Raw genomic sequence first — 16933 nt, 5'->3', positions numbered from 1 at the left:
CCTTCTCCTGCAAGACACTGGTCCCAGTTACGCGACAGGCGCTTGTGGGCCCTGTAGGTGGATCTGTCTCCCTCCGGAGCCAGTACGCTCCATGTGGTCAAGGACCTCGTCCGGCTCACTCACCAAGGACCCCCAGTGCTCAGCAGGGACTGAGTGAGCAGGTCCAGGGATGTGATACCAAACAGGACAGCCTGGTTTTGCCCTCATGGACCTGGCCATCCATCAAGGATGCTGAATGATCAAAGCCACATCGTACCAAGTGTTCGTTGCTGTGGTAGATCGGGCCTGTGGGGGGACTCAGCAGGCACACCCTGGTGGGTCAAGCATGGCTTCCCAGAGGAAGTAACTTTGACACTGGGACCATAGGTATCAGCTACGTGAAAGGAGAGTTCAAAGATCATGTGGGCTGGAGTGGCCAGGAGATACTTCCTGGAGGAAGGACATGGATTGTATTTGGGTAGGGGAGGGGAGAAGGCAGTATTTAAAGTAGAAAGTGCAGTAATTAGTTGAATTTGGATGGTCCTGGTTGAAAGAGAACAGACTGGGCAAAGGTCTGAAGGTGACCTGTGCCGAGGGCCTTTTGCCAGGACAGTGAATGATGAGGCCAGGCTGGCTGGAGTCGGGGGTCAGTGGGGACCAAGTAGGCCAGAAAGCTGGCTGTAATTCCGGCGGGCTTGAAAAGAGTTGCTTTCCAAGAGTGGGGACTCTCTGCCAGCAGTGCTCCCTCTGGTTCCAGTTTCCCAGGCAAGAGAGGCTGCTGGGCTCTTGAAGATCTTGAAGCAAATGAAGGCAAAGGAAGGCCATGCCCGGGGCCCAGGCATCCTGGCTTTTGTGCCTTCCCTCGAGGGTGCCATGCTGCCAGTGGGACAGCTGACACAATGAGCCTTGTTGTGGGAGACCCAGGCCGGGGAGCGCAGGCCCGGAGCTGGGAGCCAGGGCAGATGAGGTAGAAGAAGGTAATGATTATAACAACAACAATAATAACGGTTGTCTTTATTGAGCAATGACTACGTGCCAGACACCGTTCTCAGCCCTTTTGATATTATTCCATGGAATCTTCACACCGTGCTGGGGATGAGGTATTGTGCTGCTTCTATTTTAGGGGAAAAGTGACTGAGGCACAGAGAGGTGGAGACACTTGCCCAAGTTTGTCTCCTTGTGAGCAGCAAGGCTGAAATGTGAGCTATGCCTGCCTGAATCCACAGCCCATCCACGCACAGTCCCCAGTAGACAGTGGTGCCACAGTTGAACTCAGAACTGGCTGACTCCAAAGCCCAATGTGCCCTGTGGCTTCCCGCTGGATTTCCTGAGCAGTCTGGAAGGTTTACAAATGGGCACAGAGGGAGGCTCCCAGAAGCTGGGACAATGCTGGGCCCCAGAACTCCAGAACCCTCTAAGTCAGGGGTGTCCAATCTTTTAGCTTCCCTGGGCCACACCGGAAAAGGAACTCTCTTGGGCCACACATAAAATACACCAACACTAACAATAGCAGATGAGCTAAAAAAAAAAAAAAAGTCCATAAATGTCATAATGTTTTAAGAAAGTTTACAAATTTGTGTTGGGCTGCATTCAAAGCTGTCCTGGGCCACATGCAGCCCATGGACCACAGGTTGGACAAGCTTGCTCTAAGAGATGTTGTGAGGGATTCCAGGAGACCAGGTTCCAGTCCTAGTTTACACAGCTCCCTCTGTTTGACCTTGAGTTTCCTCCTCTATAAGATGGGGTCAGCTGGGCGTGGTGGCTCACGCCTGTAATCCCAACATTTTGGGAGGCTGAGGCGGGCAGATCACAAGGTCAGGAGTTCGAGACCATCCTGGCTAACATGGTGAAACCCCATCTCTACTAAAAATATAAAAAATTAGCCGAGCGTGGTCGCAGGCGCCTGTAGTCCCAGCTACTTGAGAGGCTGAGGCAGGAGAATGGCGTGAACCCGGGAGGCGGAGCTTGCAGTGAGTCGAGATCGCACCACTGTATTCCAGCCTGGGTGACAGAGCGAGACTCTGTCTCAAAAAAAAAAAAAAAAAAAAAAATTATGGGGTCATAGGGCTGGACACGGTGGCTCATGACTGTAGTTCCACCATTTTGGGAGGCCGAGGTGGGTGGATCACCTGAGCTCAGGAGTTCGAGACCAGCCTGGCTAACATAGCAAAACCCCGTCTCTACTAAAAATACAAAAATTAGCCGGGTGTAGGGGCAGGCGCCTGTAGTCCCAGGTACTCAGGAAGCTGAGGCAGGAGAATAACTTGAACCTGGAAAGCAGAGGTTGCAGTGAGCTGAGATGGTGCCACTGCACTCCAGCCTGGGTGACAGAGCAAGACTCTGAAAAAAGAAAAAAAAGGTGGGGTCATAACCACCATGTTGTGTACTTAGTCTGTTGGGCTGGGACTAAGCATTTTTTCAACATTATCTCATTTAGTACCACAGCCCTGTGAAGTAGAGATTATTATCCCCCCCCTCCCTTTATTTTTTTGAGACAGAGTCTGGCTCTGTCGCCCAGGCTGGAGTGCAGTGGCACGATCTCGGCTCACTGCAAGCTCCGCCTCCCGGGTTCACACCATTCTCCTGCCTCAGCCTCCCGAGTAGCTGGGACTATAGGTGCCCACCACCACGCCCAGCTAATTTTTTGTCTTTTTAGTAGAGACAGGTTTCACTGTGTTAGCCAGGATGGTCTTGATCTCCTGACCTCATGATCCGCCTGCCTCGGCCTCCCAAAGTGCTGGGATTACAGGCGTGAGCCACTGCGCCTGGCCTATTATCCCCATTTTTCAGATGAGGAAACTGAGGTCTGGAGAGGTTAAGTAACTTTTTTTATTTTTTTAAACGGAGTCTCGCTGTGTCACCAGGCTGGAGTGCAGTGTCACCAGGCTGGAGTGCAGTGGCGCAATCTTGGCTCGCTGCAACCTCTGCCTCCCAGGTTCAAGTGATTCTCCTCCCTCAGCCTCTTGAGTAGCTGGGATTACAGGTGTGCACCACAACACCCAGCTATCTTTTCTGTATTTTGGTAGAGACGGGGTTTCACTATGTTGGCCTCAATGGAGAGGTTAAGTAATTTTACAGTGAATTGTATAACTGGGTCAAAACATAGATCTGTCTGACCACAGAGCCTGCACTTAAAAGAAAACTTTTGGGGCTGGGTGCGGTGGCTCACACCTGTAATCCCAGCACTTTGGGAGGCCGAGGCAGGTGGATCACCAGGTCAGGAGATTAAGACCATCCTGGCTAACACGGTTAAACCCCATCTCTACCAAAAATACAAAATATTAGCCGGGCGTGGTGGCACACACCTGTAGTCTCAGCTACTCGGGAGGCTGGTGCAGGAGAATCGCTTGAACCTGGGAGGCAGAGGTTGCAGTGAGCTGAGATTGCCCCACTGCACTCTAGCCTGGGTGACAGAACGAGACTCCGTCTCAAAAAAAAGGAAAAACTTTTATAAAGTATAACATACATGAGAGACCAGGCACAGTGGCTCACGCCTGCAATGCTAGCATTTTGGGAGGCCAAGATGGGAGGATCGCTTGAGCCCAGGAGTTCGAGACCAACCTGGGCAACACAGAAAGACCCTGTCTTTACTAAAAATTAAAAAATTTACTGGGCGTGGTGGCACATGCCTGTGGTCCCAGCTACTCAACAGGCTGAGGTGGGAGGATCACTTGAGCCCAGGAGGTCAAGGCTGCGGTGAGCCGTGATCATACCACCACACTCCAGCCTGGGCAACAGTATGAGACTCTGTCTCGGAAAAAAACAACCAACCAACCAAACAAACAAAAAAATATATACATAAGGAAAGATGCACAAAATATGAGTATAGAGTCTGATTAATGTTTTTTTTTTTGAGACGGAGTCTCGCTCTGTTGCCCAGACTGGAGTGCAGTGGTGCCATCTTGGCTCACTGCAAGCTCCGCCTCCTGGGTTCACGCCATTCTCCTGCCTCAGCCTCCCGAGTAGCTGGGACTACAGGTGCCTGCCACCACGCCGGCTAATTTTTGTTTTGTTTTGTTTTGTTTTGTTTTTAAACGGAGTCTCACTCTGTCGCCCAGGCTGGAGTGCAGTGGCACGATCTCAGCTCACTGCAAGCTCCACCTGCTGGGTTCATGCCATTCTCCTGCCTCAGTCTCCCAAGTAGCTGGGACTACAGGTGCGTGCCATCACGCAAGGCTAATTTTTTCTATTTTTAGTAGAGATGGGGTTTTACTGTGTTAGCCAGGATGGTCTCAATCTCCTGACCTCATGATCCGCCTGCCTTGGCCTCCCAAAGTGCTGGGATTACAGGCATGAGCCACCATGCCCGGCCGCCATTTTCTGAACTTTCTATTCAATTACAATATTCAGGCCAGGCACGGTGGCTCACATCTGTAATCCCAGCACTTTAGGAGGCAGAGATGGGTGGATCACCTGAGGTAAGGAGTTCGAGACCAGCCTGAGCAACATGATGAAACCCCATCTCTACCAAAAATATATTAAAAAAAAAAAAAAATTAGCTGGGTGTGGTGGCAGGCACCTGTAATCCCAGTTACTCCAGAGGCTGAGGCAGGAGAACCGCTTGAACCTGAGAGGCGGAGGTTGCAGTGAGCTGAGATCGTGCCACTGCACCCCAGCCTAGATGACAGGGTTAGACTCCGTCTCAAAAAAAAAAAAAAACAGTATTCACTGGCTGGGCGCGGTGGCCCATGCCTGTAATCCCAGCTACTCGGGAGGCTGAGGCAGGAGAATGACTTGAACCTGGGAGGCGGAGGTTGCAGTGAGCCGAGATCGCACCACTGCACTCCAGCCTGGTGACAGAGCAAGACTCAGTCTAAAAAAAAAAAAAAATTCACTTGAAAAAGTACACACATCATGATACACAGGTCGGTGAAGATTCACACAGTGAGCAAGCCTGGATACTCAGTACTCTGATCAAGGAGACTAGAAGCTCCTCAGCACCCAGAAACTCCCTTCCAATTACCTCCCCAGGTAACCACAGTCCTCACTTCTCCCACCACAGATGAGATTCCCCTGATTTTGAACTTAGTGGAGTGACACAGTGTAGATCCTTTTGTGTCTGACTCCTCTCATTAAATGCAGTAAGGGTTGGTCAGGTGCAGTGGCTCATGCCTGTAATCCCAGCACTTTGGGAGGCGGGGGTAAGCAGATTGCTTGAGCACAAGAGTTTGAGACCAGCCTGAATAACATAGCAAGATCTTGTCTCTACAAAACAAAAAACAAAAAAACCAGAAAGATTAGCCGGGTGTGGTGATGCATGCCTGTAGTCTCAGGTACTCAGGAGGCTAAGGTGGGAGGATCACTTGAGCCTGGGAAATAGAGGGTGCAGTGAGCCAAGATCACACCACTGCACTCCAGCCCAGGTAATGAGATTCTATCTCAAAAATTAAAAATTAAGGCCGGGCACAGTGGCTCACACCTGTAATCCCAGCACTTTGGGAGGCCGAGGCGAGCAGATCACCTGAGGTCAGGAGTTAAAGACCACCCTGGCCAACATGGGTAACCCTGTCTCTACTAAAAGAAAAAAATACAAAAATTAGCCCGGCGTGATGGCGCACGCTTGTAATCCCAGGTATTCGGGAGGCTGAGGCAGGAGAATCACTTGAACCCAGGAGGCGGAGGTTGCAGTGAGCCAAGATCATGCCACTGCACTCCAGCCTGAGCAACAGAGCAAGACTCTATCTCAAAAAAAAAACAAAAAAAAAACCTAAACTAAAAATTAAAAAAAAAAAACATTGTAAGCATTATCCAAGCTGTTAACAGGAGTTTGTGCCTTCTCATTGCCATGCAGTATTTAGTAGATGAATATACCATAATTATCCATTCCAATGCCAGTGGACATGTAGGTTCTTTTCTGGTTTTGGCCATTACAAATAGTGCTGCTGTGAACATTCTAGTGTAGATCTTTTGGTGCACATTTACTTATGCATTTCTGTTGGGTATATACCTAGGAGTCAAATTGCTAAATGTTGAACGTATGTACTTTCAGCTTTAGTAAATAGTGAATAGTGTTAAACACTGTTCCCATTATATTCCCAGTTCACACCAATTTGCCCTGCCACCAGCCCTGTGGGAGATTTCCCACTGTTCCCCGTCTTCCCCAATGCCAGGTATTGCCCATGTTGTTGTTGCTGCTGTTGTGTTTAGTTGAGCCAGTGGGCGTGTGGAAAAGGGCATCTCATTGTGGCTTTACTGTGCACTTCCCTAATAGTAAAGAAGCTGAGTGCTTTTCACATGTTTGTTGTCTGTTTCACTATCTTCCTTCATGAAATGCCTGTTCAAATCTTTCACTCTTTTTTTTTTTTTTTGAGACAGGGTCTGGCTTTGTTACCCAGGCTAGAGCGCAGTGGTGCAATCACAGCTCACTGCAGCCTCAACCTCTTGGGCTCAGGTGATCCTCCCACCTCAGCCTCCCAAGTAGCTGGGACTACAGGCACATGGCACCGTGCCCAGCTAATTTTTTTTGTATTTTTTGTAGAGACAGGGTTTCGCCATGTTGCCCAGGCTGGTCTTGAACTCCTGGGCTCAAGCAATTTGCCCACCTCTGGCTCCCAAAGTGCTGGGATTACAGGCGTGAGCCACTGCACCCAGGCTCTGTGTGGTATCTTTTGATGAACAGAGTTTTTAATTTTGAGGCAGTCCAATTTATCAATTTTTTTCTCTTCATGTGAAATCATTGCCTAAAGTCATAAAGATATACTCCTGTGTTTTCTTCTAGAAACCTTATTGTTTTAACTTTCACATTTATATCTATCATCTATCTCAAATTAATTTTTGTGTATGCATGAACAGAAGTTTCTTTGCTTCGGTGTAGATAAGTTGATGATTTTCTACCTCCTGGTTAGCACCTCTTGAGTCCTAGTTAGGAAATCTTTAGCTGTGCTAAAGTCATGAAGCTAGTAGGAGACTTCACTTTTTTAAATAACAGTTTTACTGAGATATAATTCACATGTCACACAATTCATCCATATAAAGTATATAATTCCATGATTTTTAGTATATTCATAGAGTGCACCCATGACCACTGTCAATTTTAGACCATTTTCATCACCCCAAAAAGAAACTCCATACACACTGGCAGTTACTCTCCTTTTTCCCAACCACAAACCTACTTCTGTCTCTATAGATTTGCCTATCGTCACTGGACATGTCTATCAGAGGAATCATACAGTATGTGACTTTTTTTTTTAAACTGATTTCTTTCACTCAACATAATGTTTTCAAGGCCAACATTATAGCATGGATCACTACTTTTTATGACTGAATAATATTCCACTGTATAAATATGTAACATTTTGTTGATCCGTTCATCAGTTGAAGGACATTTGGGTTGTTTCCACTTTTTGGCTCTTACAAATAATGTTGCAATGAATGGTCACATCTGAGTTTCTTTTTTTGAAATGGAGTCTCACTCTGTCGCCCAGGCTGGAGTGCAGTGGCAGGGTCTCGGCTCACCGCACTCCGCCTCCCGGGTTCCCGCCATTCTCCTGCCTCAGCCTCCCGAGTAGCTGGGACTACAGGCGCTCGCCACCACGCCCAGCTAATTTCTGTATTTTTAGTAGAGACAGGGTTTCACCGTGTTAGCCAGGATGGTCTCCATCTCCTGACCTTGTGATCCGCCCACCTCGGCCTCTCAAAGTTCTGGGATTACAGGCGTAAGCCACCGTGCTCGGCCACGTCTGAGTTTCTGTGTGGACATATGTTTTCATTGCTCTTGTGAGGAGCCTTCATTTTTAATCAGACACCATGAGATTCAGTGATATCATGTCTATATGTCTATTAAGCCCTGGCACAGCCTAAGTGCTCAATCAATCATAGCTGTATACAGGTTAGGAAGTACTGCACAGCATGGAACACCCCAGTGTAGCTATTCAGACTGACTGTGGGAAGCTGAAGAGTGAAAATCTCTATTATCCCCACCCAAGCACTGGGTCCCCAGCACACACGTCTGCTCACAGGCAAATAAGTGCTTGGACAAGGCTCCATGTTCTTTGCAGGTCAAATTGTGCATAGATAGTGGCACAGCAGAGGCGGGTGAAAGAAGGAGTCAGGAGACCTGGGCCTGGCCCTGCTAAGCTGCTAATTGGAGTGTGGTCTCAGTTTCCCTACTCAGAGCGTGGACATGGGACCACTGATAGTTCTAGCCCTTGTGTGTGGCTCACTTGGCATCTTGTCCACTCCTCAGGCAGTGGCTCTGCCAATGATCCTGTGAGTGTTCAGGAATCACTGTTGCCCCTGGGGATCCTTGTCCTGGAGTGGCCCACCTGCTTGCCCCCAGCATGGCGTCCGACACTCCCGAGTCGCTGATGGCCCTCTGTACTGACTTCTGCTTGCGCAACCTGGATGGCACCCTGGGCTACCTGCTGGACAAGGAGACCCTGCGGCTACATCCGGACATCTTCTTGCCCAGCGAGATCTGTGACCGGCTCGTCAATGAGTGAGCAGACCCAGGGCTGAGGAGGGGCAGGGGTCTTACCATGAATGTGTATAGAGAGATTGGGACCGTGTGTGCACTACGTGGGGAGTAGCTATGGAGATGAATGTGTGAGGGTGTGTGTGTGTGCACATGGATGTTCATGGCTGCAAGAGAATAGTGGTGTATCCATAACCGTAAAGGTGTATATGTGTGTGTGTTGGTGTGTGTGTGTGGAGGGGTGTGCACGTGAAGGCATGGGTGTGTGTACACATGTAAGCTTATGCAGCACAGGTTATTTCTGAGTGTGAAACTGCATGTGTGCATTTAGAGATGTGATTGTGTCAAAATCTGCATATAAATGAAGGAATTAAGTGTTGCCCCACATGTGTATGTACATTCACATGCACATACCTGTGCTTGTGAATTCAGTAAGCATGGCCACATATGCATGTACATGCCGGTGCCAGAATAACGGATCCATGATCAGGGAGTGAATCATCCAGAAAATCTGAATGGCCCTCCGAGGGCCTCCCCACTCCTAGGGGCTCCTAGAAGCATGCTATGCAGTCACTGAATGCTGGGAGTTCAATCTACAGGCCCAGATGGTGGCCAGGCATGGTGGCTCACACGTGTAATTCCAGCATTTTGGGAAGCCAAGACAGGAGGATCACTTGAGACGAGAAATTCGAGATCAGCCTGGGTGACATAGCAAGACCTTGTCTCTACCAAAAAAAAAAAGAAAAAGATTCCCAGAAGGGAAAGTATTAGACAGCTGCATAGGAAACTAGAAGCCTGTGTGGGCCTGAGGACAGAGGTGGACCTGTAATAACGTCCTGAGCATTTACTGTGGGTCAGGCTCTAGGTTGGACACTTTGCAGGCCATAGTTATATCCACTTTACAGATGAAGAAACTGAGGTCTGGGAAAGTTCATTTACTTGTGTGAAGTTGCCCAGGTAGGAAGCAGCCAAGCCAAGATTTAGAGTCTAAAGCATTTGAATCCAAAGCATTTCCCAGCAGACCAGGATTCTTGCATGAGCTGATGTCTCAACAGGGCTTAATTAAGGGCTTGTCCTGTACCCAGCTGGGAACTCTGAACTACTTGGCTTAGTTTGCCTGTTTAAAAGGGTCGCAGGAGGGGCTTAAAGAAGGTGACGAGAGTGGCCATGCCAGTGGGGCTGCTGCCCCTGCAGTGTGCGTGCGTGGAGGCTGTGTGACAGGCATGTGCACTGGGAGAGATGGCGCCTGCATCACCTAGAAGGTCTCCCAGAGAGCTGCCTTTAGATTCCTGGTTCCTGGGCACCCTTAATCTTACTGGTAGTTTAGTCAGGATCTGACCAGATACTCTTAGGAGAAGGAGGTTGCTACTTGGGGTGATCCAAGAAAGCTTCAGGGGGAGGAGGGCTTGGCTTTGAAGTGAGGATGAGAGTCCCTGTGGCCCTCTCCTGAGCCAGGCTTTTTTCTCTCCCAGGTATGTGGAGCTGGTGAACGCTGCCTGTAACTTCGAGCCACACGAGAGCTTCTTCAGCCTCTTTTCGGACCCCCGCAGCACCCGCCTCACGCGGATCCACCTCCGCGAGGACCTGGTGCAGGACCAGGACCTAGAGGCCATCCGCAAGCAGGTGAGACCTGCCCCGCCACAGCGCCAGGAGGGCCCACACCAAGCAGGGGCCAGGCTGCTCGCCTCCAGCCCAGCCATCCCCAGCCCAGCCAGTGTGCGCCGTGACTGTGCACATCCCCCTTTCCAACCCACCTGTAGCCCAGGGCAAGGCCTGGGGCGGGGGGAAGGGGCAAGGGTGGTGATGATGATGGAGCTGTGCCCACTCCCAGGACCTGGTGGAGCTGTACCTGACTAACTGCGAGAAGCTGTCCGCCAAGAGCCTGCAGACACTGAGGAGCTTCAGCCACACCCTGGTGTCCTTGAGCCTCTTCGGCTGTACAAACATTTTCTATGAGGAGGAGAACCCAGGTGGCTGTGAAGATGAGTACCTCGTCAACCCCACCTGCCAGGTGCTGGTTAAGGATTTCACCTTCGAGGGCTTCAGCCGCCTCCGCTTCCTCAACTTGGGCCGCATGATTGATTGGGTCCCTGTGGAGTCCCTGCTGCGGCCGCTTAACTCCCTGGCTGCCTTGGACCTCTCAGGCATTCAGACGAGCGACGCTGCCTTCCTCACCCAGTGGAAAGACAGCCTGGTGTCCCTCGTCCTCTACAACATGGACCTGTCTGACGACCACATCCGGGTCATCGTGCAGCTGCACAAGCTGCGGTGAGCTCCTGGCCCAGAGCTCACCAGGGTGGGGTTTGGGGGGCAGGTGGGGAGGAGTAGAGGTGGGTGTTGTCACGCCCTCAGGGTTCAGGAGCACTTGGCTAGGCAGAGGGTGGGGATGAAGACACAGTCCCATTCCTTAAACCCAGCGTTTCAGCTGGATTGGGGCTGTTTGGGGTTTCTTCCCAGAATGCCCTGGGGAAGTTGTGGCAGGAATGGGCCCTCCCCTGCTAGAGACTAAAGGAGCTGGGGTCTGCAAGGCAGCCCCACCCTGTACCCAGCTCCTGACCTGCACCCCCTACCCCAATCTTCAGACACCTGGACATCTCCCGAGACCGCCTCTCCAGCTACTACAAGTTCAAGCTGACTCGGGAGGTGCTGAGCCTCTTTGTGCAGAAGCTGGGGAACCTAATGTCCCTGGACATCTCTGGCCACATGATCCTAGAGAACTGCAGCATCTCCAAGATGGAAGAGGAAGCGGGGCAGACCAGGTGGGGCCCCAGCCTCCATGGCTACTGGTAGGGTGTCATTCAACAGGCATTTAGGCTGGCGCAGTGGCTCACGCCTGTAATCCCAGCACTTTGGGAAGCCAAGATGGGCGGATCACTTGAGGCCAGGAGTTAGAGACCAGCCTGGCCAACATGGTGAAACCCCATTTCTACTAAAAATACAAAAATTAGCTGGACATGGTGGCAGACACCTGTAGTCCCAGCTACTTGGGAGGCGAAGATATGAGAATTGAAGCCGGGAGGCGGAGCCTGCAGTGAGCTGAGATCGCACCACTGCACTCCAGCCTAGGCAACAAAGTGGGACTTTGTCTCAAAAAAAAAAAAAAGAAAGTATTTGCCAAGTACCTCTCTGCCAAGTGCTGTGCTGGGTGCTAGAGATAAAGAAACAAATCAGGTCCTGCCCTCTCGGAGGCTGTGTGAGCTGGTGGGGACAGTCAAGTCATTACAAGGGCTATGGTAGGGGCAATCCAGGGCCCCGGCGTGGCCTGAGGATCAGGAAGGAAGGAGGAGGAGGGACGCATCCTGGCTGTCCTGAAAGCTCATTCTGCCTCTGCCAGAGGAAGCGTGTTCTAGCAGAGGGAACAGCACCTGCAAAGGCCAGTAGGTGAGAGAGAGCATGAGGAGCGACAGGGGAACTACATAACGCTCAGCCTGACCAGAGCACAGTGCCATGGGGGGAAAAGGCAAGGCTGGCAGTGTCTGCCACCTATGGAGTATTGCTGGACATAGGTCGGTTCTTGGGTTGGTTGGTTGAGAAGTTTGACCAAACCCTACCAGCTGTAACTGGCCACCCATAAGCCCTGGCCCCAGCCTGCTTTAATGGTGCTCAGTTGAGCTTGTCCCTTTGTGATTGTTGGTGAGACCTAAAGGTGCCATGTCCTTACTAGAATGGCAGGTGGTTTCTAAAGGTGGCTGCATTGCCCATCCTACGTGTTCCCCTACTATGTGGCTTTGCCATGCTTCCATCAGGAGGTGGTGCCTATGTCCCCTACCATTAAAAACAAAAGGAGTGGGGGATGAGGTTGGAGGACCTAGAAGAGAAAGCAAGGAAATGCCTCACCACCCCCAGTGGGGAGGCGCAGCTCAGGCCTGGGTCCCAAGCCACTGATACCGGCACCCTCTTTCCCCAGCATTGAGCCTTCCAAGAGCAGCATCATACCTTTCCGGGCTCTGAAGAGGCCGCTGCAGTTCCTCGGGCTCTTTGAGAACTCTCTGTGCCGCCTCACGCACATTCCAGCCTACAAAGTGAGCGGTGGAAGTGGGATGGGTCTGGGCCAGGGAGCCTTGGGAGAGAGAAGGAGCTGGATTCTGGGGCTGGAGACTGAGCTGGGATCTGGCATCCCAGCCCTTGGCCTCTGCTGGGTTGTTCTGAGTGTGTCCCACCCGCAGGTAAGTGGTGACAAAAACGAAGAGCAGGTGCTGAATGCCATCGAGGCCTACACGGAGCACCGGCCTGAGATCACCTCGCGGGCCATCAACTTGCTTTTTGACATCGCCCGCATCGAGCGCTGCAACCAGCTGCTGCGGGCCCTGAAGGTCAGCTCCAAGCCTGGGGCCTTGGCCTCCTGTCCCTCCCCACCTGGAGGGTGCCGGGCTTGGCTGAGCCGTGTCCCCAGAGCCCGTGTCCTTCTGCACCCTGTCCCCAGGGCCCCAGGACCTGAACCCCAGCCTGGGCCTCACAGCACTTGACTTGCTTCAGCACTGGCCTTGTTTGGTCCCCACCCTGGTGTCTGCTCCCCAGGCCCCACTTCTGCCTTTAGAGAGCAAGACCAGGCTAAACCTTGCCCCAGAGAGCCTGTTCCAGCCCCTTGCAGAGCCCAGGCCTCTCCCTGCACTTGCCAGCCCAGGTCCCCCTTGTCTTCATACAGCTGGTCATCACGGCCCTCAAGTGCCACAAATACGACAGGAACATTCAAGTGACAGGCAGCGCCGCCCTCTTCTACCTAACAAATTCCGAGTACCGCTCAGAGCAGAGTGTGAAGCTGCGCCGGCAGGTTATCCAGGTGGTGCTGAATGGCATGGAATCCTACCAGGAGGTGACGGTGAGCCCCCACCCGCCACGGCCCCGCATGCTCTGGCCCAGCCACCCCTTTCCTGCTTCTTGCGTCCCGCTAGGGCTCCCCCGGCTCTGGGCTGCATCTGTCCCAGCTCCCTTTCCCACAGCAGCACTCCCTGACTCTTGGGACCTGGCCCTTCCCACAGTCCATCACTCCTGGCTGCCCTCCATCCTCCTCCCTGCCCCATGTGAGGGTGGGGGCCCAGGGACCCTGCCCTTCTCCCTGCCTGTGCTGTCTCCTCAGCCCTTCTGCCCATACAGTCTGCTGGGGGATTTCTTACCAACAGCTGCTTTTAATATAAAAGTAATAAAAGCTTTTATTATAGAAAAGTTATAATTACAGATATACAGAAAATAAAAATCACCCATAAACCCACTACCCAGAGACAGGCACCATTAACATGGGATATCAATTGTGAATTTTAGCCTATGCACGCATATTTTGTAAATGGGATACACAAACTGCATACTGTTTGTATATGGTGGATTTTTACTTCAACTGTGTTGTCACATGAACATGAACATCTCCCTTATCGGCCAACAATTTTTTTCTTTTTTGAGATGGAGTTTCACTCTTATTGCCCAGGCTGGAGTGCCATGGCACAATCTCGGGTCACTGCAACTTCCACCTCCCGGGTTCAAGTGATTCTCCTGCCTCAGCCTCCCGAGTAGCTGGGATTACAGGCATGCGCCACCACGCCCGGCTAATTTTGTATTTTTAGTAAAGAGGGGATTTTACCATATTGGTCAGGCTGGTCTCAAACTCCTGACCTCAGGTGATCCACCTGCCTCAGCCTCCCAAAGTGCTGGGATTACAGGTGTGAGCCACTGCGCCTGGCCAGCCAACAAATTTTTTTTTCAGACGGAGTCTTGCACTGTCGCCCAAGCTGGAGAGCAGTGGCGGGTTCAAGTGATTCTCCTGCCTCAGCCTCCCAAGTAGCTGGGACTACAGGTGCATGCCACCACACCTGGCTAATTTATGTATTTTTAGTAGAGACGGGGTTTTGCCATGTTGGTCAGTCTGGTGTTGAACTCCTGACCTCAGGTGATCCACCTGCCTCAGCCTCCCAAAGTGCTGGGATTACAAGCATGTGCCACCACACCCAGCCAACATATTTATATAACAAAAACTTTTTTTCATTTCAGATGGGCAATATGCCAACGTCCTAACATGGTTTGAGGGAGGCACATTTCACACATGAGCATGAAGACCTAATCATCACTCTTATAAACTACGAAAGGATCAAACAATAGTTTTTATTTATTTATTTTTTCGAGATGGAGTCTTACTCTGTCACCCAGGCTGGAGTGCAGTGCACAATCTTGGCTCACTGCAATCTCTGCCTCCTGAGTTCAAGTGATCCTCCTGCCTCAGCCCCCCTAGTGGCTGGGACTGCAGGCACGTGCCACCATGCCAGGCTAATATTTGTATTTTTAGTAGAGACAGGGTTTCGCCATGTTGACCAGGCTGGTCTCGAACTCCTGAGCTCAGGTGATCCACCTGCCTCGGCCTCCCAAAGTGTTGGGATTACAGGCGTGAGCCACCGTGCTCAGCCACAATATATATATATATATATATTTTAATTAAGACAGGGTCTCAGGCTGGGCGTGGTGGCTCACGCCTATAATCCCAGCACTTTGGGAGGCTGAGGCAGGCAGATCATGAGGTCAGGAGTTTGAGACCAGCCTGGCCAACATGGCGAAACCCCATCTTTACTAAAAAATACAAAAATTAGCTGGCCGCGGTGGTTCACACCTGTAATCCCAGCACTTTGGGAGGCTGAGGAGGGCGGATCACCTGAAGTCAGGAGTTCGAGACCAGCCTGGCCAACATTGTGAAACCCTGTCTCTACTAAAAATACACAAATTAGCTGGGCATGGTGGCAGGTGCCTGTAGTTCCAGCTACTTGGGAGGCTGAGGCAGGAGAATTGCTGGAACCCAGGAGGCAGAGGTTGCAGTGAGCCGAGATCAAGCCACTGCACTCCAGCCTGGGTGACAGAGCGAGACTCTGTCACAAAGAAAAACAAAAACAAAAACACAGGGTCTCACTTTGTTGCCAAGGCTGGAGTATAGCGGCATGATCACAGCTCACTGTGGCCTCCACCTCTCAGGCTCAAGCAAGCCTCCCGCCTCAGCCTCCCCAGTAGCTGGGACAACAAGGCATGTACCACCACACCCAACTAATTTTTTTTTTTTTTTTTTTGAGACAGAGTCTCGCTCTGTCACCCAGGCTGGAGTGCAGTGGCACGATCTCGGCTCACTGCAAGCTCCACCTCCCAGGTTCACGCTATTCTGCCTCAGGCTCCCGAGTAGCTGGGACTACAGGCGCCCGCCACCCTGCCACTCTAAGTTTTTGTATTTTTAGTGGAGACGGGGTTTCACTGTGTTAGCCAGGATGGTCTCAATCTCCTGACCTCATGATCCGCCTGCGTCGGCCTCCCAAAGTGCTGGGATTATAGGCATGAGCCACTGTGCCTGGCCCACACCCAGCTAATTTGTATTTGTGTTTGTGTGTGTGTGTGTGTATGTGGTGACGGGGTCTTGCTGTGTTGCCCTTGCTATCCCCTAGCTCAAGTGATCCTCCTGCCTTGGTTTCCCGAAGTGCTGGGATTATAAGCATGAGCCATTGCACTAGGCCCAAAAATTGTTTAATAATGTTTCTTTTCTGATTACAAAAGATATCTAATGCTTAAGCCAGGTGTGGTGGCCCTCACCTGTAATCTCAGCACTTTGGAGGGCCGAGGAAGGCAGATCACTTAAGATCAGGAGTTCCAGACCAGCCTGGCCAACATGGTGAAACCCTATCTCTACTAAAACTACAAAAATTAGCCGGGCATACTGGCGGGTGCCTGTAGTCCCAGCTACTCTGGAGGCTAAGGCAGGAGAACTGCTTAAACCCAGGAGGTGGAGATTTCAGTGAGCTGAGATCGTGCCACTGCACTCCAGTCTGGGTGACGAAGCAAGACTCTGTGTCAAAACAAAATCAAAAACAAAAAAAAAGATACCTAATGCTTAAAAGATGAAAAAATTCAAGTGATACAAGAATGTATTAAATAGAGCGAAAGCCACTCACAATCTCACCTCTCCTCCTCTAGATGCAGCTGGTGTTAAGGTTCACTTTCATGACTGCTGACACCAGCATATGATCAGTGTCCTCATCCAGGGAGAGGCCACTCTGTGGAGGACTCTGCTGGAGCTTGGAGGGAGTGGCCAAGGTCAAGGCTCTGCCCAGTGTGTGAAACAGCCCCCAGGGCCACATAATTTAGGTTGCTGTTTCATCTTTTGCTCTCTCAAGCAATGCTTTGTTAATTATACTTAATTAGTTATCCTTATAATACATTTCTGTAAGTAGAGTTGTAGAATTTCAGGGGCAATATGTGTGTGTGTATATTTTTTCTTTTCTTTTTTTTTGAGACAGAGTCTCTGTTGCTCAGGCTGGAGTGTAGTGGTGTGATCTCGGCTCACTACAACCTCTACCTCCCAGGTTCAAGCGATTCTCCTGCCTCAGCGTCCTGAGTAGCTGGGACTACAGGAGCATGCCACCACGCCTGGCTAATTTTTGTATTTTTAATAGAGACAAGATTTCACCATGTTGGCCAGGCTGGTCTGGAACTCCTCCTAGCCTCAAGTGACCTGCCCACCTGCCCCTTCTCTACAAAAAAAATTTTTTAGGCCGGCGCAGTGGCTCATGCCTATAATCCCAGCAC

The 16933-nt window shown here is 50.9% G+C and overlaps 1 protein-coding gene and 1 non-coding gene across 7 annotated transcripts in view; one reads left to right on the top strand and one right to left on the bottom strand.

The window, feature by feature from the left end:
• ZER1 (zyg-11 related cell cycle regulator) overlaps positions 1-16933 on the top strand; it is a 41438-nt gene that overhangs the window by 8111 nt on the left and 16394 nt on the right. For 4 of the 6 annotated variants that reach the window (XM_019033174.4, XM_004048702.5, XM_055351276.2 and 1 more), the window contains exons 2-8: positions 8165-8416; positions 9865-10015; positions 10224-10660; positions 10975-11151; positions 12300-12414; positions 12559-12705; positions 13038-13211. In XM_019033174.4, the coding sequence (XP_018888719.1) occupies positions 8259-8416; positions 9865-10015; positions 10224-10660; positions 10975-11151; positions 12300-12414; positions 12559-12705; positions 13038-13211 (1359 nt within the window). In that variant the 5' untranslated portion in view covers positions 8165-8258. The remainder of the gene's footprint in view (positions 1-8164; positions 8417-9864; positions 10016-10223; positions 10661-10974; positions 11152-12299; positions 12415-12558; positions 12706-13037; positions 13212-16933) is intronic. The other 2 variants (XM_019033175.4, XM_055351277.2) reach the window with 1 other exon arrangement.
• Positions 14366-14469, bottom strand: LOC115935912 (small nucleolar RNA U13). The gene has a single exon (XR_004071503.1). It is a non-coding gene; the product is annotated as a small nucleolar RNA U13 (small nucleolar RNA).

Source organism: Gorilla gorilla, chromosome 13 (genome assembly GCF_029281585.2).
Source record: "Gorilla gorilla gorilla isolate KB3781 chromosome 13, NHGRI_mGorGor1-v2.1_pri, whole genome shotgun sequence".
In the NCBI taxonomy this organism is placed as follows: Eukaryota; Metazoa; Chordata; class Mammalia; order Primates; family Hominidae; genus Gorilla; species Gorilla gorilla.
This window is presented reverse-complemented; position numbering and strand designations above follow the sequence as displayed.